Source organism: Sorex fumeus, unplaced genomic scaffold, assembly GCF_029834395.1.
Source record: "Sorex fumeus unplaced genomic scaffold, SorFum_2.1 ptg000042l, whole genome shotgun sequence".
Taxonomy (NCBI): Eukaryota; Metazoa; Chordata; class Mammalia; order Eulipotyphla; family Soricidae; genus Sorex; species Sorex fumeus.
Genome location: NW_026606099.1, coordinates 3,490,951 through 3,518,700, shown reverse-complemented (window position 1 = coordinate 3,518,700; position 27,750 = coordinate 3,490,951). Strand labels below are relative to the sequence as shown.

At 42.6% G+C, this 27,750-nt stretch overlaps 1 protein-coding gene across 1 annotated transcript in view; it reads left to right on the top strand.

Annotated features, from left to right (window-relative positions):
• The window catches only part of BCL2L13 (BCL2 like 13), an 85,056-nt gene that overhangs the window by 42,387 nt on the left and 14,919 nt on the right, over nt 1–27,750 (top strand). Inside the window, exons 3-6 of the mRNA XM_056120210.1 lie at nt 859–966; nt 12,928–13,084; nt 18,967–19,036; nt 24,720–24,863. Of these exons, the coding sequence (XP_055976185.1) occupies nt 859–966; nt 12,928–13,084; nt 18,967–19,036; nt 24,720–24,863 (479 nt within the window). The remainder of the gene's footprint in view (nt 1–858; nt 967–12,927; nt 13,085–18,966; nt 19,037–24,719; nt 24,864–27,750) is intronic.

The following is a 27,750-nucleotide window of genomic DNA, read 5'->3' as shown; positions in this document are numbered from 1 at the left end:
TTATAGGGGGGAGTACACATAGCAGTTGTTGGGGGACCCTGTGGTGCTGGGGGTCAAACTTCGGGCCTTTCACATTCTCTTCATGTGCTCTAGCACTTGAGTTAGCTATCTCCCGGGCCTGATATACTTTAATTTTTTTCCCCAGTAGATAGGAGCAAACACTTTTAAGGATTTAAAAATAGGGATCGTAAAAACTGTTCCCGAATCCTCCTACTTTTAATTTTCTGTTTTCTGATTTAATAAAGTAGTTCTGTACTCTAATAATTTCTCTAATTATTTTCATCTTTTTTTTTTAAATTTTATTGAATCACCGTGAGATAGTTACAAGCTTTCATGTTTGGGTTACAGTCACACAATGATCAAACACCCATCCCTCCACCAGTGCACATTCCCCACCACCAATATCCCCAGTGTACCCACCCTTTCCCACCCTCCCCCTGCGTCCATGGCAGACATGATTCCCCATACTCTCTCCTTACTTTTGGGCATTATGGCTTGCAGTACAGACACCGAGAGGTCATCATGTTTGGTCCCTTATCTACTTTCTGCACACATCTCCCATCCCGACCGATTCCTCAAACCACCATTTTCTTAGTGATCCCTTCTCTATTCCAGCTGCCTTCTCCCCTTTGCTCATGAGGCAGGCTTCCAGCTATGGAGCAGTCTGTCTGTCCCGTGTATCTACTGTCCTTAGGTGTCAGCCTCATGTTACGTTGTTTTATACTCCAAATGAGTGCAGTCCTTTTAAGTCTGTCCCTCTCTTTCTGACTCATTTCACTTAGCCTGATATTCTCCATGTCTGTCTATTTATAAGCAATTTCTCTCTCTTTTAATGGTAAACTTTTTTGTTGATTTCAGGAGTTCAGCCAGATGAAGCTTCACAACTTCTGGATCAAGAAATTTTATTAAAAATTAAAATTGAAATTGAAAAGGAATTAAAATCCCTGGATAAAGAAATTTCTGAAGGTCTGTTTATTTTTATTTTCCTAATAAGTAGATTCTGTGTGGTGTGGTTTGCTGTTGGGTTAATTTGATTTTTACAGTAGATTGCTCTAAACATTACACAACTTGTATTAATATAGTAGCATACACGGGTGACCTGGACAATATTCATTTTCTTCCCTGAGGGACATATTTGTGAGTTTCCCAACTAGGGGCAGGAGCGGTAACTCAAAGGGCAGAGCATCTGCTTTGTAAGCTGGAGCCCTGGGTTGATTCCTGAAATTACAGAAAGTACTTTTCATTTGATTTATATGAATTTCATTGCTTTTAGGGTTCTTGCAGGTTTCTTCCAATGTGGAGGCTTTCCTGCAACAACAAGCGATTCTTTTTTTTTTTTTTAATTTTTATTAATGAAACCCCATGAGGTACAGTTGTAGACTTACAAATTTTTGTGCTTGGGTTTCAGTTATACAATGATCGAGTACCCATCCCTCCACCAGTGCCCATTCTCCACCACCACTGATCCCAGTATCCCTCCCACCCCCCATTCCCCCGTCCCACCCTACTTCTGTGGCAGGGCATTCCCTTTTGTTCTCTCTCTCCTTTTGGGTGCTGTAGTTTGCAAAAGAGGCATTGAGTGGCAGTCATGTTCGGTCTATAGTCTACTTTCAGCATGCATCTCCCATCCTGGGAGGATCCTCCCAGCACCCTTTATTTGGTGCTCCCTTCTCTATCTGAGCTCCTATTTTGTTACTTTAACAACAAGCGATTCTTAAAAAACAGCAAGTGTTTCAGAATTAAATCAGTTCTTACGTTACTTTCCATCGGATTTCAAAGGTTAGAGGTTCAGTCTCTCAAGATTACCTTAATTTTGGGCATCAATTGCAAGCTTATGCATTACCTCTGCATCTAAACAATTTGCTATAATTCAAAGTTTGGATCAATGTAGTAGAGTAGTATCACTGATTTACCCTGACTGTGACTATCCTAGTATCACTGACTTCACCCCTGACTTACCCTGACTGTGTCTATCCTTGCATCACTGATTTGTTTCAAAGACTGTAACTTGGAAATAGCCAAATTGAAGAGACGCATAGTCATGCTATCCTGAAAGGTATCCTCACCAGGCATGGCATCCTACCCAAATTTCCACATTTTTACCAACCCAGAAACTCTCTGAAGCACCCTCCTCTTACTATTTTCTTGTGGGTGGGGTGCTGAGGCCACATCTGGCAGTGCTCATGGGGGGTTTTCCTTGCTCTGTGTTCAGGAGTGACCTCTGACTGTGCTGGGGGACCAGATGTACCCAGGATTTGAACAGTTTTGCTTCCTGCAGGCAGTACTGCTGGTACTGCCTCTCTGGTCCTGTTTGTGGTTTTTCTTCTTTTTTTTTTTTTTTTGTTGTTGTGGTACGGTTACTTCACATATGCAAGGCAAATGCTGAGTAAGCTACATCCCTAGTCACCTCTTTTTCTTTCTTTTAGTTCTTTTATATTTGCATTGTAAATAAGAATGTTTGATTAAGTATTGGCTATTTGCAATTAAACTCAACCTTTAATCCTTCTCCCCTCCAAGGAAGTTATAGATCTAGACCAGAAGTTCCACCTTCTGTTATTGGATTCCCTTGGTAAATCCTCCTCTTCCAACCATGTGCTTGTAATATTACACGTTATAAACTTTTTTTTTGTGGGGGCCACACCCCAAGGTTCTCAGTGCTTACTCCTTTCTGGGTGCCCAGATACCACTCCTGGGAGGTTTGGGGACCATATGGGGTGCCATGGGTCAAGCCTCGGGTTACTGTGTTCAAGGCAAGTCCCCTTTCCACCATACTCTTGCTATGACCCTACACGTTATAAACTTTACAAATATTTGACATTCTACTAGCTAGAAAATCCCACTCACTGAATGAATATATATTTAATCATTCCCCCTTTTTTGTTTGCAAAAATCAAAAGCATGAAATTTCAGCTAGCCCTGAACCCTGAGCAGTACTTGCTATAAAATGTCTAATCGTTGCTTGATATCTCGGTTAATAGCAGCCTGCACTGTTCAGAAGTGGTGAGAGTCATTTTGCCATGTTTTGATAAAATCATGCATCTGGATTGAGGTTTGAAGAGCTGTTCCTGCAATATCAGTGGTAGTGGTCACAGCAGTGAGTTTCAGGAGAACTACAATCAGTAATCCAACGAATCGTCAGAAATGACAGAGCAGTCTTGTGCTCTGATGCTGACTCCTTCTCTGACTTCCTTGTGACTTCTAGCTGAAATTGGTTTGGCAGGGCTGGAATTTGGAGGATTTAGGCATCTCTGGTGGTCTGAGGGCCAAATCTGGTGGATGAAATTTGGAGGGATACGGAGTCTCTGACAGCCTGGGGGCTGAACTCGTGGATGAAGTTGACTCCAGATGAGGCATAGTGGGACCTAGACTTTCTTGCGGGTCTGTTATCTATTAAAGTATAATCATAGACCTTTCCTCCTGCAAGGAGTTTCCCTGCTACACTCAAGCGGGGGCATACCTCCTTTTTGTTTTTTAACATGGAGGGGTGGTGGACGTAAGCCGCAGTGGCCCCATTAAAACAGGGTGGCCTGTTAGAGTCTACAGGGATGGAGGAGTGGGAACTTTAAGCTCCGCTTGCCACTGTTCATGTAAATCTCATCCCCATGACTTCAGGGCTGCGGGTGCTACATAGGGCTGGAAAGTGACTGTGACTCCCTCTGGGCCAAGACATTTGAGCCATCTGGCACTCTGCCAGATGGAGGAAGAGGGCATCATGGCCTACTCCGTCCAGATTGTAGGATATTGCCTTTGTGGCTCAGTTATCGGGTCAGTATTGGGCAGAGAGGATAGAAACATTGGCTTCCGAGTCAGTCATTCCCTTAAATTTTTTCTCTGGATCTCGTGGTTGCCTTCTGTAAGGGGCGGGGTGGGGGGGGGCGATACAGGCGATAATCAAAGGGTCGGTGCTGCCCAAACCTCCTGTCCAAGGGTCAGTGGATTGATGGGCATAACAAAAGGAAGTAAGAGAAGCTAAGCAGTGAGCTCTCCCTTATCAAATGTCCGAACAGTTGGCACCATAAGAATAATCACTGTTTTCCCAACATAATGAGAATCAGTGCCCCCAGTATGAACAGTGATTCCTTTAACAGTCAGACTACTTCTCCTAAGAGTAGCCTTACAGTGCTGGTGGGATTGATCCCCTTACACCAGAATTTAATTTCTAGGGACACTGTATCAGGGTAGGGAATATCTAAGGCAGCTCCCTGCTGTGGCTGACTTCAGCGAATCTACTGATTGAAACTTTGAAACACCATGTTTGGAAGAGGGACTGCAATCCGAAATGTCCTCAGGCTGGCCCCCTTGCTGGTTTCCCGAGATTAGGTTACCCGTAGCATCAAATCTGGCATGGCAGTCCCCAGTGGTTACAGTCTTACACTGGGGACAGGAACCAGGTGGTGCTTTCAGAGAAACAGGGCCTGGGGTTCCCTGCAGTCCTTCTGATTTCCTGCAATTGAAACATTCAGTCCAACAATTGAAATGTTGTTTATCCTGAGCGTGTAACTATGCTGCATAGACCTCAGTAGCGTTCATCTGCACCCGATGTTTAACAGAACCAACAATACAACACACCTTCATGTACCCCATTACATCCTTCTAATGGGGTATACAACAGCCTAATGATCCTTGTTAGCATTTTTTATTTTGCTTTTTGGGTCACACCCAGCAATGCTCAGGTGTTACTCCTGGCTCTGCACCCAGGAATTACTCCTGGCGGTGCATGGGGGACCATATGGGATGCCAGGGATCGAACCTGGGTCGGCTTGTGCAAGGCAAACTCCCTACCTGCTGCACTATCATTCCAACCCTGGTTAGTATTTTCAAAAGCCAATTATTTCAACAGGTTCTTCTGAGTTTCCTTACCCTTAATCTGTTGTTTAATAAAGCCTCTGACAACCTCCCTATAAAGTCTATATATGTTCTGAGGCCCCCTGAACAATTTTTGTATAGCTTCCCATAAATTCGGCATCTGTATTTGTCATCTCCCAAACCCACAGGGCTGTCTTGCAGACATGAGCAAAACCAGTATGAGGGAAGGTGACTTTCCTTTTTGGGTTGTGCCATTTCCCTTCGCCTATTAACATCTCATAAGTCAATTTGATCCCTGAACATTTTTGTACAGAATGAATGAAGAATGCATAAAGTTTTGCCTTGGCCTCATCACTGAACCACACCCTCCGTTGCATGCACTGAGAAGGGCTTAAGCACATTTTAGTGACCAGGTGAAAATCTTGGGGTACCAAATAGGCACTTTTACTCTAGTAGGTAAGATATTCCTTACAGTACAGAGATGTAGGTCTGTATGAGGCACAAGGACTTTTGTAAAATGACTGAGTGAATCCATTCTTAATCCTCATAAGATGGAGGCTGATTGTCCTCCAGCTGGATCCGGAAAAAGAGATGAAACTCGTGTGGTCTAGGTGGAATCAAACACTTGAGGTCAAGAGGTCTCAGCTCTAAGCTTTGATGGAGGAAAAGTCTATGATTATATGTGAGTGGCCTGGAGGCTGCTTGGCTGGAGGGCGGCAGTCTCTGGGGAGCCCTCTCTGCCTATCACTCTCAACTCAGAATCTGAGAAAGCGGAAGCCGACTCCTCATCCACATCACTTTCATCGGATGCACTGGGAGTGGAGCCATACAGGGGAGATGGGATTCTCTCTGGCTTGACATCAGTGGGGAACATTAATTCACCAGCATCAGAAAGATTTTTACTTTGAGAACGCGTTTCCAACATGTTGAGCTTCTTTTCGGGGTTTGGTATGGGAGGAGCCGAGGGTGTCTTATCCCTAATATTCTCCTTCTCAAGTGTACCTTCCCCTAACTGGAGAACAGAATGAATAGGCTCCCATGTAACCCAGAATTCCCTGGGGATCTGAGTAACCTCCTTAGATGGCATGTAGACATTTTCCTTAACTTATTCCCAAATCTTGGTCTCTAGAGTTCTTTCTTCTGGGAACCATGGGTTTATTTTGTAAACAACTTTAAAGCAGGCCCAGGAAATACAGTCTCCCTGCTGTCCCTTGCAGGAGAGATGCTGAATCAAATCCATAAATGGCTCAGCCTGTTCAGTCTGGCTCGAGATCTATTGATCTGGGGCGACCCTGATTATGTCCCATCTTAGTGGGGGGTTGCGGGTTACCGCTTGGATTCTAACTCAGCACCCCAAAAAACTACTATCCCACTCTCCTCTGAGTGGGGGATATGGATAGGATTTTAAAGTCCCCAGTACCCCCAAAAACATGCTTTCCCACTCACCTCTGTAAGTGGGGGGGTGGGGGTCCACCTAATGCAGTCTGTATCTTAGATGCCCACCCAGGCATACCAACTGTGAGTTCAAGGTGTGGGTGTGTTTGGTGGCCGAGAACCATCCCCCAGACCATCAACAAATAGTGACAGATGAAGGAAGGAACAGACCACAGGCCAGTTGGTAGTCAGTGAACATTTATTCTCTACAGTGTAGTTATATGTAAATCATGAAGGGTGGGGTACACATAGTGTGTTTGAGCATTATCATAACAATAAACAGATTCCTTCAAGGGAATCTTCTAGGAGATTAACTCAAGGACAAAATTTTACCCTGGGGGTTCAGCACTCTAGATTACTATTTGTGCTCAAAGGCAGATCCATCAAAGGGCATATTGCTTTCTCTTTTCCTTAGCTAGTAATTCATTTAAATAGTCATAGTAAATTTACTTCTTACTAATAATTTTAGTCATTTTGTGTGAATACAGTTAGAGGCATATTAAGCTTAAAGGGTGGCTATTCCTGGGGACATCTCACTATATACCCCAGACTACAGTCCTTAGACCAGGTTCCCCGTCACTGTCACTTTCCTCCCATTTTCCATCGATTTGCTCTAGTGGGCCCAGTAACATCTCAGTGTGACACCTGTTACTGTGTTTGGCATATCGAATACATCACGGGGAGCTTGCCAGGCTTTGCCGTGCGGGCGAGATACTCTGGGTAGCTTGCTGGGCTCTTTGAGAGGGGTGGAGGAATCGAACTCGGGCCGGCAGAGTGGGCTGTGTGCAAGGCAAATGCCCTACTTGCTGTGCTATCGCTCCAACCAGGCCAGGTTAGTCTTTCCTTTCCCAGCAGAGTCCGTTTTCAGTTACTTCTTTTTGTGTCATGACAGAGTTTGTTCCATGACTGGGCTCTTACCTTGTAACACTTATTTTTTGTTTGTTTGTTTTTGGCTTTTTGGGTCACACCCAGCGATGCTCAGTGGTTACTTCTGGCTCTGCACTCAGGAATTACTCCTGGTGGTGCCCAGGGGACCATATAGGATGCCGGGGATCGAACTTGGGTTGGCTGCATGCAGGGAAAACGCCCTACCCACTGTACTATCACTCTGGCCCCAACTTATTATATTTCTTATGGTACTTAGCATGTCTCTTTTGATGCCATGGCAGCTTACAGCTTGCCCTGGATCCATCCTTGCCTCTCAGAGATATCCCCTTTTGGGGTGTTAGTCACTAAGGGCAACTGAGGTTTAAGTCAAGTATATGATGGATGCCCGAGAGTAAATATTATTCAGAGTCAATTAACTCCCGTGTTACAAAAGCATAGCATCGGCTGTCTTCCTGTGTCTATACAAAGAAGCCATTGCTAAATCATGCATAGGACATAAAGGAAAGAGAAAAGCAATATAGGATTAGAAGAGCTTGATGAAATTGGGTGTGCCTTGGGAGCACTGTGATGGGTGCAACTCAGTAAACCTAAGCTCCCTGCAGGAGCAAGGACAAACCAGTGTTACCCAACATCCATGTCCTTTTATTGAGGGGAAAAGTTAATTTTATATCTTGTTTTGCTTTCTATAAATAGCACTTCATTGAACATTTTGCCCCAGGATTTTTTTTACAGCTTTATGGAGATAATATTTCTCATATCAGAAAATTTACCCAAAGGGTATAGTTTTTAATATATTCACAGATTGTATAACCATTACCACAAACTAAATTTAGAGTGTCTTAGAATTTTTTTTTATTGAATATCTGTGAGATGGACTATTATGAAGCTGTTCATGATTGGATTTCAGTCATAAATGATCCAACACCCATCCCTCCACCAGTACACAGTTCCCACTACCAATGTCCCCCGTTTACCTCCTGCCATCCCCCAACACCCACCTCCACCTCTAGCCTTGCCTCTTGCTTTCTTCTCTCTCTCTCTCTCTCTCTCTCTCTCTCTCTCCGCCCCCCCCCCTTCCTTTTGTGCATTATGGTTTGCAATACAGGTGCGAAGAGGACATTGTGTTTGTTCAGGTTGTTCAGCGGTTTTTCTCAGGAAGTGAGGCTGGAGTAGCTTTTTTGACTGGGTGGGAACTTTGGAATGTGGACGTGACTGATGAGGTTTCTGGCAGGACAGGGAGGTTGGGGGAGATAGCCTCTCTCAACCCCGAGAAAGCCTGGGGATTTCAGTCACAAAACCTACACACCCAAGTTTTCAGCAGATTATATCTTGGTGAGTTCTGTCCTGAAACAGTGGAGTCAGACTGGGAACATGGTGATGATTTTGGATTGTGGGAACAAGTGGCTGCTGGGGGCTCCGCTTGGGCAGGCACCAGGCCAACCCGTCCCCCTCTGATTTACCCCAGTCTGTTCAGGCATGCATGGGTCCAAGATTAACTGCGACCAGTAGAAGAGCTTATATGGTGGCACTGCAGTTGGTTCAGGGGGGTGGCTCCCACATATCTAAGTTTTGGTCTTTTAATTTCTTGGGAATCTTGGTCCTGAGTTGTTGTGGTCCTGCCAGAAGCACAGTGACAATTTTTGGGTATCAGAAAGCCTGAAGGCACCATCAGGCTGTTGATGCATTTGCCCCTCCGGGTACAGGTTGGCTTACTGATGGCACTGCACCCTCATTTAGGGTGTGTTCAACATCCCTGAGATAATAATACAACAATACAACATATAATGAGTTAGTTCCCATTCTACCTTGTATCCTGTTGACTTCTTGTCTCTTTATAGCCAAAACAATCTATTTTCTATCTATGTATATTTTCCAACCTGCAGTGATATGTGGACTTTTGGGTCATAGTTCATTTAACAGTATGCTGCTTTCCTTTGGGAGGGATTACTGGGGGAGCACCCCAAAGTGTGCTTGGAGAACCCAGGGGCCGCTTCTACTGATCCTGGTGATAGTCAACAGATCTGACTGTTGCCTGGCAATGCAGTGCTGCTTGGGTTCAGCGGGTCAGGGGACTCTCTGGGGCTATGCCCACCAGCAGTGCTCAGGGACCATACAATATCAGAGCTCAAACTTCATTCCTTGCACATGCAAGGCATGTACCCCAATTCTTGAGTTCTCTCTCTCACATGATATTTCAAGTTCTATGTAGAGCAGGCATCAATACCAAATCCTGTTTTATGGTCAAATTATATTTCATTCTATGGATATATACCACATTTTGTTTACCCATTTATAGTTGCTGGACATTTTGTTTATTTCTACTTTGGGGCTGTTACGTTAATGCTACTGTAAATAGTCCTGTATAGTAACATTGTAGTTCCAGTTCTCTGAGCTATCTCCTCAGCCTATTATTAAAAATTAATAATTTTTAATAAAAAATATGTCTTGTTCACAAATCATTCCTTGTTGGTAGGAAAGACTAACTAGAAACTAGAGATAAGGGCCGGAGCAATAGTACAGTGTAGAGGGCATTTGCCTTGTACGTGGCTGACGTGGGTTCTATCTCCAGCACCCTATATCGACCCCTGAGCAACACCAGGAATAATTCCTGAGTGCGGAGCCAGGAGTAACCCCTGAGCAATACCCAGATGTGCCCCCCAAAGCCAGAAAGCCAAAAAATAAAAAAAGAGAGAGAGAGACTTAGAGATAATCCAGAAACCTCATTTTTTTTTGGGGGGGTGACCTGGCTTACCTCTGGCTCTGTGCTCAGATACCACTCCTGGCGGGGCTCAGGGGACCAAATAGGGCACTAGGGATTGAACCCAGGTTAGCTGCGTGCAAAGCAAGCACCCTACCCACTGTACTATTGCTCTTGCCCCAGAAATCTAATTTTATTTATTTTTGTTTGGGGGCCATGCTAGTGGTGCTCAGGACTTATTCCTGGCTCTGTGCTCAGGAACCATATGAGGTGCTGGGAATCAATCTGGGCTTGATCACATGAAGGCAAGCATCTTTATCATCTCTTTAGAGCTCTTTCTTTCTCTGCTCTCAGAAACTTTACTTTAGTCTTTTTTTTTTTTTATAATGTAGGAGTACTGCCCATGGCAGAGCCTGGCAAGCTTCCTGTGGCGTATTCAATATGCCAAAAACAGTAACAGTAATGGGTCTCATTCCCCTGACCCTGAAAGAATCTCCAGTATGGCACTGTTGGGAAGGATGAGTAAGGAGAGGCTGCGAAAATCTCAGGGCTGGGACGAATGGAGACGTTACTGGTGCCTGCTCGAGCAAATCGGTGAACAATGGGATGACAGTGATACAGGAGTACTGCTGTTTATTCAGCCATTGATTAAGCTGGTTGACTTGGGCATGAACTCCACATGATTTTTTTTTTATTCAGAATGTTAATTTTATTTATTATTTTATTATTATTATTTCCCCTCCCCCCCACCCCGTTTTTGATTCACTTTGAGGTAGAGTTACAAAGCTTCATGTTTGAGTTTTGGTCATATAATCATCAAACACCCATCCCTTCAGCAGTGCTCATTTTCCACCACGAAAATCCACAGTATTCCCCCCCCCACCCCGTTCCCACCCTTCCCCTGCCTGTGTAGCAGTCAATTTCCCCCATACTCTCTCTCTCAACTTCGGTTGCGTTCGGTATTTTGACACTAGTCCCACCACCACTCAAACCTTCCGAAAAGGCAATACTGGATGATTTGTTTTGTGTTGTTGGTCATGGATAGAATGTCCAGGAAATTCTGTGTTGTTCTCTTCTGGGATTTAGTATTCTTTTTTTTTTTTTTTTATCTTTAGCAACAATTTTTCAGGAGGGTACTGGGAATTGAGTCCAAGACCTGACCTCATATGTGCAAAGCATGCATTCCGTGCCAACATTTTAAACTAATTAACGTTCCACTTCTATTTGAAGCCTTTCTTCATATTTTGATAGCCACACTTATATGAGGTAAAATGGAAAGAAAGGGAAAAAGCAACAAAAGATAGCTTACTGAGTGAACCTCCTATTATACAGAATAGATCATGGAAATGGAGACTTTCAGGCTTGCTTAACACATGTTTGTGAACTTTGACAACAAGATATATGGGGATTTGCAACCAGTTGAATCTCTTTTTTTTCATAATTTTATTTATTTTTTCTTACATATATTTATTGAATCACTGTGGGAAAAGTTACAAAGCTTTCAGGTTTAAGTCTCGGTCATACAATGATCAAACACCTTTCCCTTCACCAATACTCTTTTTTCACCACCAAGAACCCCAATATACCCCCCTCCACCCCTCCCAATGCCTGTGAGGCAGATGGTTTCTACTTAACTCTTCTCTACATTGATTACATTCATTATTTCAACAAAAGATGCACCATTATTGTCTAGAATTCCCCCCTCCCCCAACAATCAGAATTGCTGAAAAGGCATTGTGAAATACTTTTTTTTTCTATAGCTGGTTATGAGAATCATACAATGTCACACAGCCACGATTTTGGATTTCTGCAAAGAGCCAGATAATTACGAGATTGGTTTCTGTGTGTCTGGTGTTATGGCTGTGCGGAGAGCCACTTGTGGGGGGCAACTTGTGACGTCGGTAGGACGTGAAGCCAATTGAATCTTTTATGCATCTTTTAAAATTATTTATTTATTGATTGGTTGGTTGATTTTTGGACCACACCTGGTGGTGCTCTGGGCCTACTCCTGGTCGGCCGCAGGGATCATTCCTGTTGGATTTGGGAGACTATTTGTGGTGGCAGGGATCAGACCCAGGTCAGCTGTGTGCAAGGCAAATGTTCTACCCACCGTACTAACACTCTGACTTGCAATTTTTTAAAGAAATCCATATTTTGGTGCGCTAGAGCAATAGTACAGTTGGGTAAGGCACTTGCCAACCCAAATATGATCAAACTTCAGACATGCGAGTTAATTTGCAAGATAAGTGAATTATCCACTATTACTGATCTATCTCTCTGCTCCCAAGCTTTTGATAGTTTGATAGTGGGGAACCAGGTGAAATAGAAGTAACCTTCTTTTTAAAACCACTTACTTTTTCTGGAAGGCCAGAGAGATAGCTCAGTGGCCTGAGCCCCTGCTTTTGTGTGCCCAAACTGCGTGTTTCTCCAGCACTGCCAGGACTGACTTCTGAGTGTTGAGCACTGCTGGGTGTGATCCCAAAATAAACAAACCCCCCAAAATTAGAAACAAAGCAAAACTTTTTCCTAAAATAGACACTCTAGGCCCCCCAAACAAAAACAAACAAAAAGCCCTAAATTTAGGATCTATTCATTTTCATGTACTAGTAAAAAATTCCATGATAATCTGACCCTTTCAAGTGGTTTATAATTTGTTTCCAAATGATAGGGTCTTAAGCTTTTTGTTTTGCTTTTATTTTAGGGCTACACCTGGCAGTCCTTGGGTAACTCCTGGCTCTGCACTCAGGAATTACTCCTGGAGGTGCTAGGATATGAGATGTGTGGAATCGAACCTGGATCAGGGTGTACAAAACAAAATACTATCGATATATTGTCGCTCTGGCCCCTTGAGCCTTTATTTTTTTTGTTTTTTGGGCCGTATTCAGTGGTGCTCAGTGTTTATTCCTGGCTGTGCACTCAGGGATCACTCCCGGCAGGGCTTGGGGGACCATACGGGATGCCAGAGATTAAACCCAGGTCAGCTGCCTGCAAGGCACGAGACCTGTCCACTATACTGTCGCTTCATCCCACCCTCTTGAGAGTTTATAGTACAATTATTAATATTGCTTACTAAGTTGAGAATTTGTCCCCCTTCTGTTTAGCCTTTCCCAGCACAGGCTTTGACCGTCATACTTCTCCAGTATTCAGCCCTGCTAACCCCGAGAGCTCAGTAGAAGACTGCTTGGTTCATCTTGGAGAAAAAGTGTTACAGGAACTGAAGGAACCTCTGCGGAAAGCTGTGCAAAAGCTCCTTGACCAGTGAGTTACATTGCTGAGTGGGAAAGTTTGTCCCTGCGTAACTGTGGACTTTATCGGTGTCACTTTTTCTGTTTGTTCGTTGTTTGGGCCACACCTGGTGGCACTCAGGGCTTACTCTTGGCTCTGTGCTCAGGAATTACTCTTGACAGTGTTCCGGGGACCACATGGGGTGCTGCAGATCAAACGGGTTGATTGTGTGTAAGGCAAGCACCTTACCCGCTACTGTCTTCAGCCCCATGTGTCACTTCTTTTCTCAGCGTACTTTCTTGACTTCTTTTTTCCTTTTGCTTTCCCAAAGTATTTTTATTTAAAAAAAAAGGGGAAAGGAAAGGGGCTTGCTTTTTCAAGTCTGTGTTCTCCTTTCAATACAGTTGCTTGCTTGTCTCTCTGGCTTGCTTTTGCTTGGAGAAGCCGTGTACTTGTACATGTACCCTTGCACATGTGCTTCTTCCCTTTCTCTCCCCTCACATCTTTCTAAGCAAGTTTTGTTCAATAAAAACTATCTTGCTTCAGAGAGAGAGAGAGAGAAGGGGGTAGCGAGATGGAGAAGGAGGGAGAGGGAGAAGGAGAGAGGGAGGGGACTCATACGTGAGCCAGATCGGATCCCATACTCTCGATTTGTGAAGTTTTGTTTTCGTCCCCTTTTGTGCCTCACTCAGCAAAGCTCTGGGCATCAGGGGTTACTCCTGGCTCTGCACTAAGGAATTACTTTTGTGGTGCTTGGGGGACCATATGGGATGCTGGGGATTGATTGAACCCAAGTTGGCCTCCATGCAAGGCAAACACCCACTGTACTATTGTTCCAGCTCCTTTTATTTGTGTTTTTACTAAGAATTTTTCTTGCATCAAAGCATTGATTTAACTATTCCAACTTGGATTCCAATTTGGACTCTCTGAATTGTGTGATTTTCACAGATCCTTCTACTGAGCTATAAATTTGTCTTGAGCACTCCTTTCCATGTAAATTTACCATTTCATAATTCCTTTTGAAATTTTTTTTGTGGGGCATCCTGGGCATAGCTTGGGACCTAGGGGCCACTTCCAGCATTACTCAGTCAAATGGGCTACTCAGACCCCAGGGTGATGGGGATCACCAGGACCATTCTGGAAGTACTGGGGGCCTTGAGTACTGTACTCAGAGGTACTTGAAGGTCCATGAAGTGCTAGGGTTCAAATTTGGTTATAGCACATGCAGAGAGCATGCAAAAATGCACCACAGTCACAGTCTTCCCGTTGTTCATCGATTTGCTCGAGCGGGCCCAGTAACATCTCCATTGTAGACTTTGTTGTTACTGTGTTTGGCATATCGAATACGTCACGGGTAGCTTACCAGGCTCTGCCCTGCGGGCGAGATCCTCTCGGTAGCTTGCCGGGCTCTCCGAGAGGGGCGGAGGAATCGAACTCGGGTCGGCCATGTTGGCCGCTTGTAAGGCAAACGCCCTACCCGCTGTGCTATCGCTCCAGCCCTATTGCATAATAGAGCAAAAATATCTCTATATTATGAAAGTACTTCCATTTTCTTTTCTCTTTTATTCCTCATATTTTTTGGGCCACACCCAGTGGTGCTCAGGATTTATTCTTGGTTCTCTACTCAGGGATCACTACTAGCAGGGGTTGGGGGACCATATGTGATGCTGGAGATTGAACCTGGGTTAATCAAGTACCAAGGCAAATGCCCTACCTGCTGCGCACTCTAGCCCTACTTTCTTTTCTTTTTTTTTTTTTTTAATTTTTATTAGTGAAACACCATGAGGTACAGTTGTAGACTTACAGATTTTGTGCTTGGGTTTCAGTTATACAATGATCGAGTACCCATCCCTTCACTAGTGCCCATTCTCCACCTCCAGTGCTCCCTTATTTTCTTATAGCGGGAGTGTCTCCTGGTTATGATTCTGTTAAAGCTAAAAACAAGAAGCTAGTTATAATGAAAGTATGTTAACTTACAATTTATTGTAAATATTAGAATATTTCCCTTAGTTCTCTGAAAATTGTGAGGAATTGTCATAAATTAGAATAAGGTTTGGCATATCAAGTACGTCATGGGTAGCTTGCCAGGCTTTGCTGTGCGGGCAAGATACTCTTGGTAGATTGCTGGGCTCTCCGAGAGGGGCGGAGGAATCGAACTCGGGTCAGCCATGTTGGCTGCGTGCAAGGCAAACGCCCTACCTGCTGTGCTATTGCCCGGCAAGCTACCGAGAGTATTCGATATGCCAGACACAGTAACAACAAAGTCTCCAATGGAGACGTTACTGGGCCCGCTCGAGCAAATCAATGATCAACGGGAGGGCCTTTATTTTATTATTTATTTAGAATAAGGTATTTGTTTCGGTGATAGGCACCTAGAATAGCATGATGTCTTGGGTTGAAGTGATAGTATAGTGGGTAGGATGCTTGCCTTGCACACAGCCAACCCGAGTTGGTTCCCAGCATCCACATGGTCCTCTAACCGCAGACTACAAAGCATTTTGGGTTTTGGGTTCAGCCCAGCAGTGCTCAAGGGCTGTTCTGGGTTCATGATCAAGGGTTGCCATCAGCAGTGCTCATGAAGGCATGCAGTGCCAGGGATCAGAGCATATACTGAGCCTGTTGAGTTTATCTCTCCAGCCCATGTGCGGTGTGTTTTAAACTTCATGATACAAGTTTGTTGTCACAGATATCCTACCCATGGTGCTCTTTCCTCAGTTCCTGAAATGTATCTTTTTTGAGGGGGCTGGAGAGACACACACAGTGGTGCTCAGGGCTTATTTCTGGCTGTGTCTTCAGAAGGAACTGCTGGAAGTAACCGTGTGTGGTGCCAGGGATCAAACCAGGTCTCTTTGTGTGCAAGGTCAGTGCCTTACCTCCAGTACTGTTCTCCATCTTCTGCAGTGTATCTTGTTTTATATGGGGCAAACCCAAGTTGAATTCCTGAGCACCACCAGGAGTGATCCCGAATCCAAAGCTGAAATAAGCCTTTCTCACTGCCTGGTATGACAAAAAAAAAAAAAAAAGAACAAAAGAAAAAAATGTTATCCGGGAATGTGGTTTTATTATTAACTAATTGTGTGTTTAAAGTAAGATGAAAGAGTGAAACGCAAAAGAAGAAACGCAAAGTGAAAATGTCCCCTTCACTAAAAAAAAAAATTAGGTACCAAATTGTTGAAGTAATGCAATTAAATTTTTACTTTTACAAAGTCATTGTTAAGATTTTACAGTTTATTAGAAGGCAGCAGTTGTGTTTAAGGAGAATTAAGTCTATTTTTGCATATTTTTTCATGACATGAACCAGTGTTAAAGCAGAAAACAGGTTTGGAGGATGGCTCAACTGCTGGAGAACATGCCTTTCATGTATGAGACCCTGAATTCCAGCCCTCGAACTGTATCGCACTCCATAACCCCTGAGCATTGTCAGTTGGCCGAAGCATCCCTGGGTCAGCACTAATGGCCCTCAGTACCGCCTCCTTGGCTTTGGTGTCCTTCAAGCACTGCATCACCAGCTCACACTAAACCATCACGCCTGTATTGTTATGAGGGACCCCTTCCTATTCAGACAAAAAAAGATAGGAAACAGTGAAGTGAAAACAATATTTGAAGTATATATAGAAAAATGTGATGTAAGTGTGGAGGACCAGGGAGATGGCTTAAAGGGCCAGAGCACATGCTTTGCATGCGGCTTTGATCCCTTGGTATCACGTGTTCTGCCAATCACCTCAAAGAGTAGGACATCTTGAGCACCACTGGATGCGAACCCACTCGCCCCCTAAAACACTGGTGAGAGAAGATTTTGGGTTTCAGTAAAACTTGAATAGGAAATTTGGATTTACAGCAGAAGCTTACAAAGTGTTAGGAGCCCTGAATAGGTGTGAAATAAGGGACCGAATAGCTGAATGTATAGGGCTCATTAGGGTCCCTCCACTCTTCAGCTAGGGCAGCCATATTTTCATATGTTTTAGATATTGTAGTGTCACAAAGCTGTTTGAACTCGGAACAGAATAACAGAAGTGTAAGGCAAAAAGATTTGCTCCCAATTTTCAGGTGTGACCCCAAGACAAAAAAACAAAACAAAACACTTTAAAAAGTTTATCCTTGATGTCTTAGCTGTTTTTAGTATCACTATACTGATATACTGATTTTATATTAACTTACCTAAAAGAAAAGATGTATGATCAGAACTGATTTTTGAAATATTTAGACAAGCCCTGTTTAAAGATATAATGCAAAATATGTCATTTTAAATTCTCTAGCAACCACATAAAGTTGAATTTAAAATTTTAATAATATATTAACCCTGTCATGCAACAATACATTAATTTTCATATATATGCAATATAAAATTGTTAGCACTGTAGCACTGTCCTCCTGTTGTTCATCGATTTGCTCTAGTGGGCACCAGTAACATCTCCATTGTGAGACTTGGTGTTACTGTTTTTGGCATATCGAATATATCATGGGTAGCTTGCTAGGCTTTGCTGTGCAGGCGAGATAACTCTTGGTAGCTCGCCAGGCTCTCTGAGAGGGATGGAAGAATCGAACCCGGGTCGGCCGCGTGCAAGGCAAACACCCTACCTGCTATGCTATTGCTCTGGCCCATAAAATTATTAATAAAAATGTTTCATTAAGTCTTTGAAATCTAGTGTATATTACACTTTTACATTGGTTTTTTTTTAATTTTTTTAAAGTTTGGTTTTTGTTTTTGGGACACACTCAGCAGTGCTCAAGGCTTACTTCTGGCTCTGGGTTCAGGGATCACTCCTGGTGGGTTTGGGCACTTGATATGTATGCCAGTATCGAATTGAGGTTGGCTATGTGCAAGGTAAAACAACCTTTCTGCGAGGCTGGCTATGTGCAAGGCAAACAACCTTTCTGCTATGCTATTGCTTCAGGCCCAACTGGTCGCATTTAAAATGGTCATTTATGGGCCAGAACAATAGTACAGTGGGTGGGTGCTTATTTGTTGGTGGTTGATACAGGTTCAATCCCCCAGCATCACCAGGAGTGATCCCTGAGCTCAGAGTCAGGAGTAAGTGGGTGTGGTCCACCGCCCTCCTCACCGCCAAAAAAGCTCATTACTCACATGTGATATCTAGCTATACATTACTTAAAAATATGTTAAAATCCTAACTTAAAATAGGAGTAATGTGAGGGCCTGGAGGTAGGGTGCTTGTTCTGCATGCAGCTGATCTGGGTTCGGTGCCCAGCCCCTCATATGTTCCCCTAAGCCCTGCTCAGAGTGATCCCAGAGCCTGGAGACAAGAGTTTCCCCTGAACACCGCTGAGCGTGACCCCAAAACTGAAACAAAGAAATAGCAGTGTGGACTTTAGAACCAGATCTTATTGGATGTATATTCCTGTATTGGCTGTTTGTCAACTATTTGAAATAGTCTCTTTAGTCTTCTGAGCTTTGTTTCCTAGTGCATAAGAGGATGTGTAAATTATATAAAAATATAGGCCCTAATAAATGACATTGTTGAATATTCATAGAATGGGGAGATTATAGAACAGAGTAGTTAGAGCAGAAAATGCTCTTTGGAATTGACTTTTTAATTTTTAAACGTTTTGTATTTTTGTCTTTGAAAAAACGTAAGCACTTCAATTGAGATAATTTTGTAATTATTTGATCCTAAATTGATAAGCCAAGGATTTATTGTAAATTCAAAAACCTGTTAGATGAACTTCAAGTTATAATTAAATTTTTTCATTATTGTGTCCTGTTTTTAACTGCTTTCCCAGATTGGTAGCATACGTCTCAATCTCTAGAGAATACTTGAAGACATCATACAGAACAATATATTGAATAATCTTTATTAGTTTAGCAAAATGTTCAACAGTAGTGAATATTTATTCATCTGAAAATCTAGAATTTTCCTTCTGATGACACAGATTTTTAAAAAAAATCTCTGCAGGCCAGTGACATATCAGTCATACCGGGAATGTACGTTGGAGACTGAAGTTCATGCCAGCGGCTGGAATAAGGTATTAACTAAAGTAACTTTTCTTTTACAAGATTTTATAGATTTTAATTTTATATTGATATAGACCAAATTGCTAGCATATTATAAGAGAAACTGTTAGGACTTGTTAAGTATTTTTTGATTTGTGGGGCACATCTGGCAGTGCTCAGGACTTATTCCTAGCTTTGTACTCGAGAATCATTCCCTGGAGGTGCCTGGGGGACCGTACGGGGTGCCAGGGATCAAACCCAGGTTGGCAGACGCCTGCCTCCTGTCCTATCTCTCCAATCCGTTTCTTTACTTTTTGTTTTTTTGTTTTTTGGGGGATGTACCTGGCAGTGCTCAGGGCTTATTCCTGGTTTTGTGCTTATGAATCACTCCTGGTGGGTCTAAGGGAACCATATGGGGTGCCAGAGAGTGAACTCAGGTCGGCAAATGCCCTATCTGCTGTACTGTCTCTCTAGCCTGTTTCTTTTCTTTTTCTGTTGTTTTGTTTTGTTTTGTTGGGACATACCTGGATGTGCTTATTCTTGGCCCTGTGCTCAGGAATCACTCCTGGCAGGGCTAGGAGAACCATATGTGGTGCCAGTGATCCAACATGGATTGGCTGCATGCAAGGCGAGCACCCTGCCCGCTGTACTATCACTCTGGCCCTGTTTCATTTTTTTGTTTGATTTAGTCCCTCATCTGAAGCAAAGGGCAACTACTGATTTTCAAGGCTGTGGCCTGAATACCTAATATAAATGAAGCATGCCAGTTAGTTATGCATCCATAAATAATACTTGCTCCACTTAATTTTTTGACTCACTGAATATTACTTCATGGCCAAAAAGAACTGACTTACGTTTTAATAGTCAACTTAAATCATGAAAACCTTCCCCTCAACTCCTAGTCAAAGTCAGGTTTGCTAATTTAACATAGCTAACTCAAACTTTACATGTAACATAAGTGTTTGCAAAATTCTGGTAGCACCGTCCTCCCGTCGTTCATCAGTTTGCTCGAGCAGGCCCAGTAACATCTCCATTGTGAGACTTCTTGTTTCTGTGTTTGGCATGTTGAATACATCACGGGTAGCTTGCCAGGCTCTGCTGTGCAGGCGAGATACTCTCGGTAGCTTGCCGGGCTCTCCAAGAGGGGCAGAGGAATCGAACCTGGGCTGACCAGGTCAGCTGTGTGTAAGGCAGACGCCTTACCCACTGTGCTATTGCGCCAGCAAAATTCTGGTACAACATTTTATTTTATTTTATTTTGCTTTTTGGGAATCACACCCAGTGATGCTCAGGGGTTACTCCTGGCTCTGCACTCAGGAATTATTCCTGGCAGTGCTGGGGGGCCATATGGGATGCCCGGGATCGAACCTGGGTCAGCCATGTGCAAGGCAAATGCCCTACCCGCTGTACTATCGCTCCGGCCCCTGTTACAACATTTTAGTAATATTCTTATATGAACATGGCTGATGACAGATGAATGAGCTTACCACCCAAAAAGAAGTTTTTATTAATTTTGGGTGTTTGGCAGTGGCCAAGAGCTACTCCTGGCTCTCTCTGTGTTCAGGGGTCATTTATGGTAGTGCTTAGGGAATCATATTTGTTGCTCGGGATTGAACTGATATTAGCTACATACAAGGCAAGAGATTTAACCCTTGTGCTAACACTCCAGCCCCCCAAATAGATTTTAAAATAATCTCTTAGAGGCTCCACAGAGATAATACAACAGGTAAGGTGCTTGCCTTGCATGCAGTTCATCTGGGCTCAATTTCTGGTGCCCTATATGGTCCCTCAGGCCCTGTCAAGGCTCTAGGTCACAGAGCCAGGACTAGGCCCTGAGCACAGCTGGATGTGGCCCAAAAAACAAGTGAATAAAAAATTTAAATAATCTTTTAGAATGCTATTTAAATGTATCAAAAAATTGAGGGGAAAATGATAAAAATATATGAACTATTTTAAAATATCTTTGTACGTGTAGATTGTGTAACATGTATATGCCTAAGAAAAGTAATTGAAATATGTGCCCCAAATGCTAAATAATACATAGTAGTTATCTCAGAATTATAGGTGAGTTCATTTTGCTTTTTCACCATGGACACTACTTTTTCCTATGTACTTGCCTGCTTATCTATCAGACAAAAAAAAATGAGTCAAAGAGCGACAGCTAGAATTTTAGTGCAGTTTATATGATGTTTAAGGCATTGCTTTAGGAAATAGCAAAGATAAGAGAATTCTTTTTTGGGTCACACCCAGCGATGCTTGGGTTACTCCTGGATCTGTGCTCAGAAATTATTCCTGGCAATGCTTGGGGGACCATATGGGATGCGGGGGGGTTGAACCTGGGGGTTGAACCTAGGGTTTGAACCCGGGTCAACCCCATGCAAGGCAAACACTTTACCTGCTGTACTATTGCTCCAGCCCAATAAATGAATTCTTTACCTTGGTTAATTAGTCTTTTGTCTCAAATGTATTCTTTCAAACCCGTGTTTGAATTGTGATCCCGAGACCAAACATTTAATTTGCTGTGTTACTAATTTGATGTCAGGGATTGAACCCAGTTGACTGCATGCAAGGCAAGGAATTTACACTCTGTACTATCTTTCTGACCCTTGGTATCTACTTTTTGGAACATGAAAGATGTAGTAGATTGTTAGGGGAAATTGGAATGTTTTCAGTTATATTCATTACATTCCAGGCCTTTGCAGTTATTCTGATATTGTCCCTACTTAGACAATGAAGAAAAGAAAGACAAAATACTGGTACTAAATGAACAGTTTTGTTTTTAATAGTATAAGTTACTTTAAAAAATATGTAATACATCCTATATAGCCTTAATTGTTCCTCTTAAGTTTTTAGGGTTCTAGGCTGGGGATGCGATTCAGTGAAGGAATATTAGACTTTCATGTGAGCCTCTACCCACAACTTTGATCCTTGTCACCTCCAAAAGGTGTCATTTATTTTCGTTATTTATTTTGTTCTTTGTGCCACACTGAGTGCTGTTCGAGGTTTGCTCCTGGCTCTGTGCTTAGGGACCACTTGTGGTGGTGCTCAGGTACCATCTGTGGATCAAACTGGGATCAAACCCAGGTTTGCTGCAAATAAAGCAAGTGCTTTAATTTCTGTACTCTCGGCCCCAAAATGTGTTTTTAATTTATTTTGAGCTAGAATTTTATTAGGCTGTGAAAAATTGAACACATATTTGTTATGCTTTTTCAGACTTGATCTATATTTCCTTATATGCCAATATAATGTAAACATAAGCTCATTTTTTTTCTGTTTGCCCTCTCTGCAGAAACATAATGCTCAGTTATTACCTTGGCAGTTCTGTAACAGAAAATGGAATTGATTTCATTTCCTCTATCATTCCTTTTCTAGTCACGAGGAGACCTTTTTATATTAACTACAAAAGAGATACCATATAGTTAACTGAACATATCTAGTTTGTTTTAATATGCAATGTTTCTTAGAAGGCAAGAGACTTGAGTTTCTGTCATGAATTTTGATGGCTTTTAGATATTTGGAATGACAGTAATCCTTTGGTTTTTGATGACTTATAGAACTTCAGACTTTCTAATTTTCATATAAAAGCACGTGATATAAAGTACAAACAGTACAGAAAGATGCGCATCTAAAGATGTGTTTCTCCTGTGGCTGGAGCAATAGCACAGCGGGTAGGACATTTTGCCTTGCATGCGGCTGACCCGGGTTCAATTCCCAGCATCCCATATGGTCCCCTGAGCACCACGAGGAATAATTCCTGAGTGCATGAGTTAGGAGTAACCCCTCCCTGTGCATCGCCAGGTGTGACCCAAAAAGCCAAAAAAAAAAAGAAAAAAAGAAAAATAAAGTTTTTCCTGCTGGGGTTTTTGCTCAGTGGTAAGACTGCATGCTTTGCATGTTTGAGGCCCTGCACCAAATAAAGTTAGCACTGTCCTCCCGTTGTTCATCCATTTGCTCCAGCAGGCCCAGTCTCTCCATGGTGAGACTTGTTGTTACTGTGTTTGGCATATGAAGACATCACAGGTAGCTTGCTGGGCTCTCTGAGAAGGGCGGAGGGATCGAACCCGGCTTGGCCGGGCCGGCTGCACGCAAGGCAAACGCCCTACCACTGTGCTATTGCTCCAGCCCAAATAAAGTCAAAGTTATGAAAATTTATATAGACAAACTATAAAAAACAACAGAGGCTGGAGCCATAATACACTGAGTAGGGCACTTGCCTTGCATGCGGCTGAGTGGGCTTAATCCCTGGCACCCTGTTTGTCCCCAAAGCCCACCAGGAGCGGTCCCTGAGCATAGAGCCAGGAGTAAGCTGTGAGTGCTGTCAGATGTTGCCTAGAAACCAAACCAAAACAAGACAAAAAACAACAACAAAAACTGAATCAGAGCGATGGTATCTACCTTGCATACAGCTGACCAGGTTGGAACCGCTGGCCTTCCATTGGTCCCAAGAGCACTACTAGGAGTGATTCCTTTGCACAGAGCTAGGAGTAAGCCCCAAGCTTCTCTGTACGTGGTCCCCAAAAGTCTACTGAAATAAAACATAAAATTAACAACCTTGTTCACAGTTGTGTAGTTTTTCCTGTTTTTAGGCAACCTCTATTATCAGTTCTTTTTTTCAGATACAGGAAAGTATCTAGTATACACACATATATGTGTATGTATGGTTTTATTTGTTTCCTTACAACTAGTATCATTATTGTATCGTATGTTTTACTTAAAATAAATCTTAGTCATTTGGCAGTGAAAAGATCTAATTAAAAAATATTAGGTGACCTAGGGCTGGAGCGACAGCACAGCGGGTAGGGCGTTCGCCTTACAAGCGGCCAACATGGCCGACCCGAGTTCGATTCCTCCGCCCCTCTCGGAGAGCCCGGCAAGCTACCGAGAGTATTCGATATGCCAGACACAGTAGCAACAAAGTCTCCAATGGAGACGTTACTGGGCCCGCTCGAGCAAATCGACGATCAACGGGAGGGCCTTTACCTTTACCTTTAGGTGACCTTTGGGCTAGAGCCATAGTACAGCTGGTAGGGCATATGTTCCTTTGGGTCCCACATGAGTTATCTCTAAGCACAGAACCTGGAATAAACCTTGAGCACGTCTGGTTGTGGTCCTAGAACACAACAAAGAAAATTAGGTGATATTGGATTATGTGACTAAAATTTACTTATTCAAGCTTTCCTGGGATGTTTCCAATTTTACGCTATTATAATACTGCTTTAGTGAATTTTTTATGCAATATGTTGTTTTCAGTTTATTTAAAATGTTTTATTTAATAACATTTCTCTCTTGCTTTCTCTCTTTCACATACACATATATGAATCTAATTTCTTCCATAGAATTATTTCTACCACCCAGTAGTACAAAATCTACCATAGTCACAAAAATGCAATAGCTGTTAAAATTTTAGCAGCGGGGGCCAGAGCAATAGTACAATGTGTAGGGAATCAAAGTAATCCGGTTTGATTCCCAGCACCCAGCACCTGAGCTCACCAGGAATGATCCCTGAGCATTGAGCATGACTAGGTGTGAACCAGAAACAAAACCAAAAATTTTATTAGGAACCAGTGGTTTATTTTCTTTAGTTATAATAAAAATGAAATATTGTAATAATGAATACACTATACTAATAATGATTTTCTAACAGTTGATGAATACAAGATGAATTATAAAAATTTCAATTTGTATTTTTTTTTTACTTTCATTGTTCCGTTGAAGATTTTGGTGCCCCTGGTTTTGCTACAGCAAATGCTTTTGGAGTTGGCAAGACGTGGTCAAGAACCTTTGAGTGCATTGCTGCAGTTTGGTGTGACATATTTGGAGGATTGTGCAGCAGAATACATCATTCAGCAAGGTGGCTGGGTATGAATTGTAATTAAAAAAATCATTTTTTAATTAAAAATCAAGTCCCTCATTAAAGCATTTTAATGCTTTATTGCTATTTTAATAGTATAGCAATCATATTGAAAACTAATAAATGGAAAGGATAGTCATACAGTTTAAGATTTTACTTACAGTAAGTGATGTGATACTTTAAAAATGGTTCTTAATTTTGAAAACTGTATGTTAACGAAACTTTAGGTGGTAAGGAATAATAAAATGAACACTTAGATATTTGCTATCTCCAAGAACACAATCAGTACTTTTGAATCTCCTTATACATCTTTTTGATATTTGAATCTGCTTCATAAGAATAACTTCTACTTTAAACATTAGTTGCATTTAATTATGTATCATTTAATTATGGTTTAATGCTGTACATTCATATATAGCTAAGTAGTATATTTTGGACTATATATACATACTTTCATACTATATATATTTGTCTATCACTTTTTTCCCAATTTTTTGAGGGGGGAGCCAAAAATAAATACAGCCGCGGCTTTGGGATTTCTCCTGGTTCTTTGCTCTAGGATCACTCCTGGTGGTAGTAAGGGGACCACACGTAGTGCTGGGGATTGAACCTGGGTTGGCTGCATGCAAGGCAAGCACCTCAACCTCGGTACTATCTCTCTGGTTCTAAACTTGGTTTCCCTTGCACCCCCCACTGCACACACACTCTTGTTTTTGAGATTCATTAGGTCATTGTTTTTCAGTACTCTTTTTATTAATACTTCTCATTGGATCCTATTTGTACATTTTCCCCCTAATGATTTTACCTTCAGACTCTGTGCCAGGCTGTGGGGCGGGTGAGAGCCCTCCCCACCCCAAGGGACCCAGCCCCTGCAACCGACCTCTACTACCCCGTCACAGCCACGCTCCAGGCTGCTTTCCGGACACATTATAAGACACTTCCTACCCATTTCCCACAATCACTGCACCATATCTGATGGGATTCAGACAATAGGCAACAAATATTAGAGAGAAATACACAAATGTATGCCTCTTGGAGAGCCCGGCAAGCTCCCGAGAGTATACCGCCCGCATGGGCAGAGCCTGGCAAGCTCCCCGTGGCATATTCGATATGCCAAAACTAGTAATGACAACAGGTCTCATTTCCCTGACCCTGAAAGAGCCTCTAATCGTTAGGAAAAGACGAGTAAGAGGCTGCTAAAATCTCTGGGCTGGAAGGAATAGAGACGCCCGCTTGAGTAATTCAGTGATTAATGGGATGACAGTGATACAGTGATTTTTACATTGCCACTATAAAACTTTCATTTTTCCACTGACTAATGATGCAGAAACACCATGGAATCATAATACTATGGCCTAAGCTGTTTATGTACCATGACCTATTTTTGGTTTATTTGGTGGGCCGCACCCTGCAGTGCTTGAGGGATCATATAGTGCTGGGGAGTAAACCCAGACCTCTTGCTTGCAAAGCATGCAGTTAGCCCACTGAGTCTCTGGCCTCTGCTTAGTGCTTGATGTTATCAGGGAACCATGCAGTTCTGAGGATCAAACTCGGGAGTGTTGTGAACCTTTAGAAGATCACAAACCATTGTAAGAATTTTGTCTCCAAAAACCAGTTTTCCTTTTTTGGGGAGTAGGGTGTTTGGGGCCACACACAGCAGTGCTACGGGGCTATTCCTGGCTCTGTACTTGGGGGTTTGCTCCCTAGCAGAAGTCAGGGGACTGTGCTATGCTGGGGATTGACCCAAGGTTGGCCATTTACAAAGCAAGTGCCTTAACTCCTAGCTCTCTAAACCCAGCTCAATTTTTGTTTTCAAAATCATATTGTTTGAAAATGCATGCTCTAGTATGTTGTTTGTATTTGGTATTCCTTGTGTAAATATATCACTGTTTATGGTCTGACCAGTAAAGAGTTTCTATTTTTGCTATTTCAAATTTTGTTGTATGAACTTTTTGTTGTTGGCTCACATACAAACGGTGCTTAGGGCTAAGTCCTGACTGACTCTCCACTCAAGGATCAGGAGACCTATGGGGTGCAGGGAATCAAACCTGGCTTCAGCTGTGTACATGGCAGTTAGTTGCCTTACCTGCTATACCATCTCTCTGACCCCATTCTATTTTTTTTTTTTCCTTTTTGGGCCATACCCGGCAATACTCAGGGCGAAGACCTGACTCTGTGCTCAGGATCACTCTTGGTGGAGCTTAGACTTAGGAGACCAAGAAAATAGAAATAATTTATAATGTCAACATTTTGTTTGAAATAGTTTTCTAATTAACACTGTCAGTAAATTTATAACGAATTTTGTTATTTTGTGTCTTTTTTTCTTGACCCTTTAGTGTTGCTTGATTTACTAATGTTTAAATGATTAAATAAGACTACTTTTTTGACTTTTGGGCCATAGCTGGCAGTGTTCAGGACTTACTTCAGGGTCCGGAGCGATAGCACAACTGGTAGGGCGTTTGCCTTGCATGCAGCCGACCAGGATTCAGTTCCTCCATTCCTCTTGGAGAGCCCAGCAAGCTACCAAGAGTATCCCACCCACACGGCAGAGCCTGGCAAGCTCCCCGTGGCGTATTCTATATGCCAAAAGCAGTAACAAGTCTCACAATGGAGACGTTACTGGTGCCTGCTCGAGCAAATCGATGAACAATGGGAGGACAGTGGTACAGTGCAGTGCTACTTCAGGGTCAGAGCTTAAAGATCACTCCTGATGGGGCTCAAAGAACCGTATGTGGTTCCCGGAACTGAATCCAGTTTGGCCATATCAAGGCACGTACCCTCTCCACTATATTATTTCTCTGGCCCCAAAATGATACTAAAAATTTGGAATAATTTCAGATTTATTAAAATTTTACAAAGATAAAGATATAACTTCCAACTTGTTTCAACTAGCAT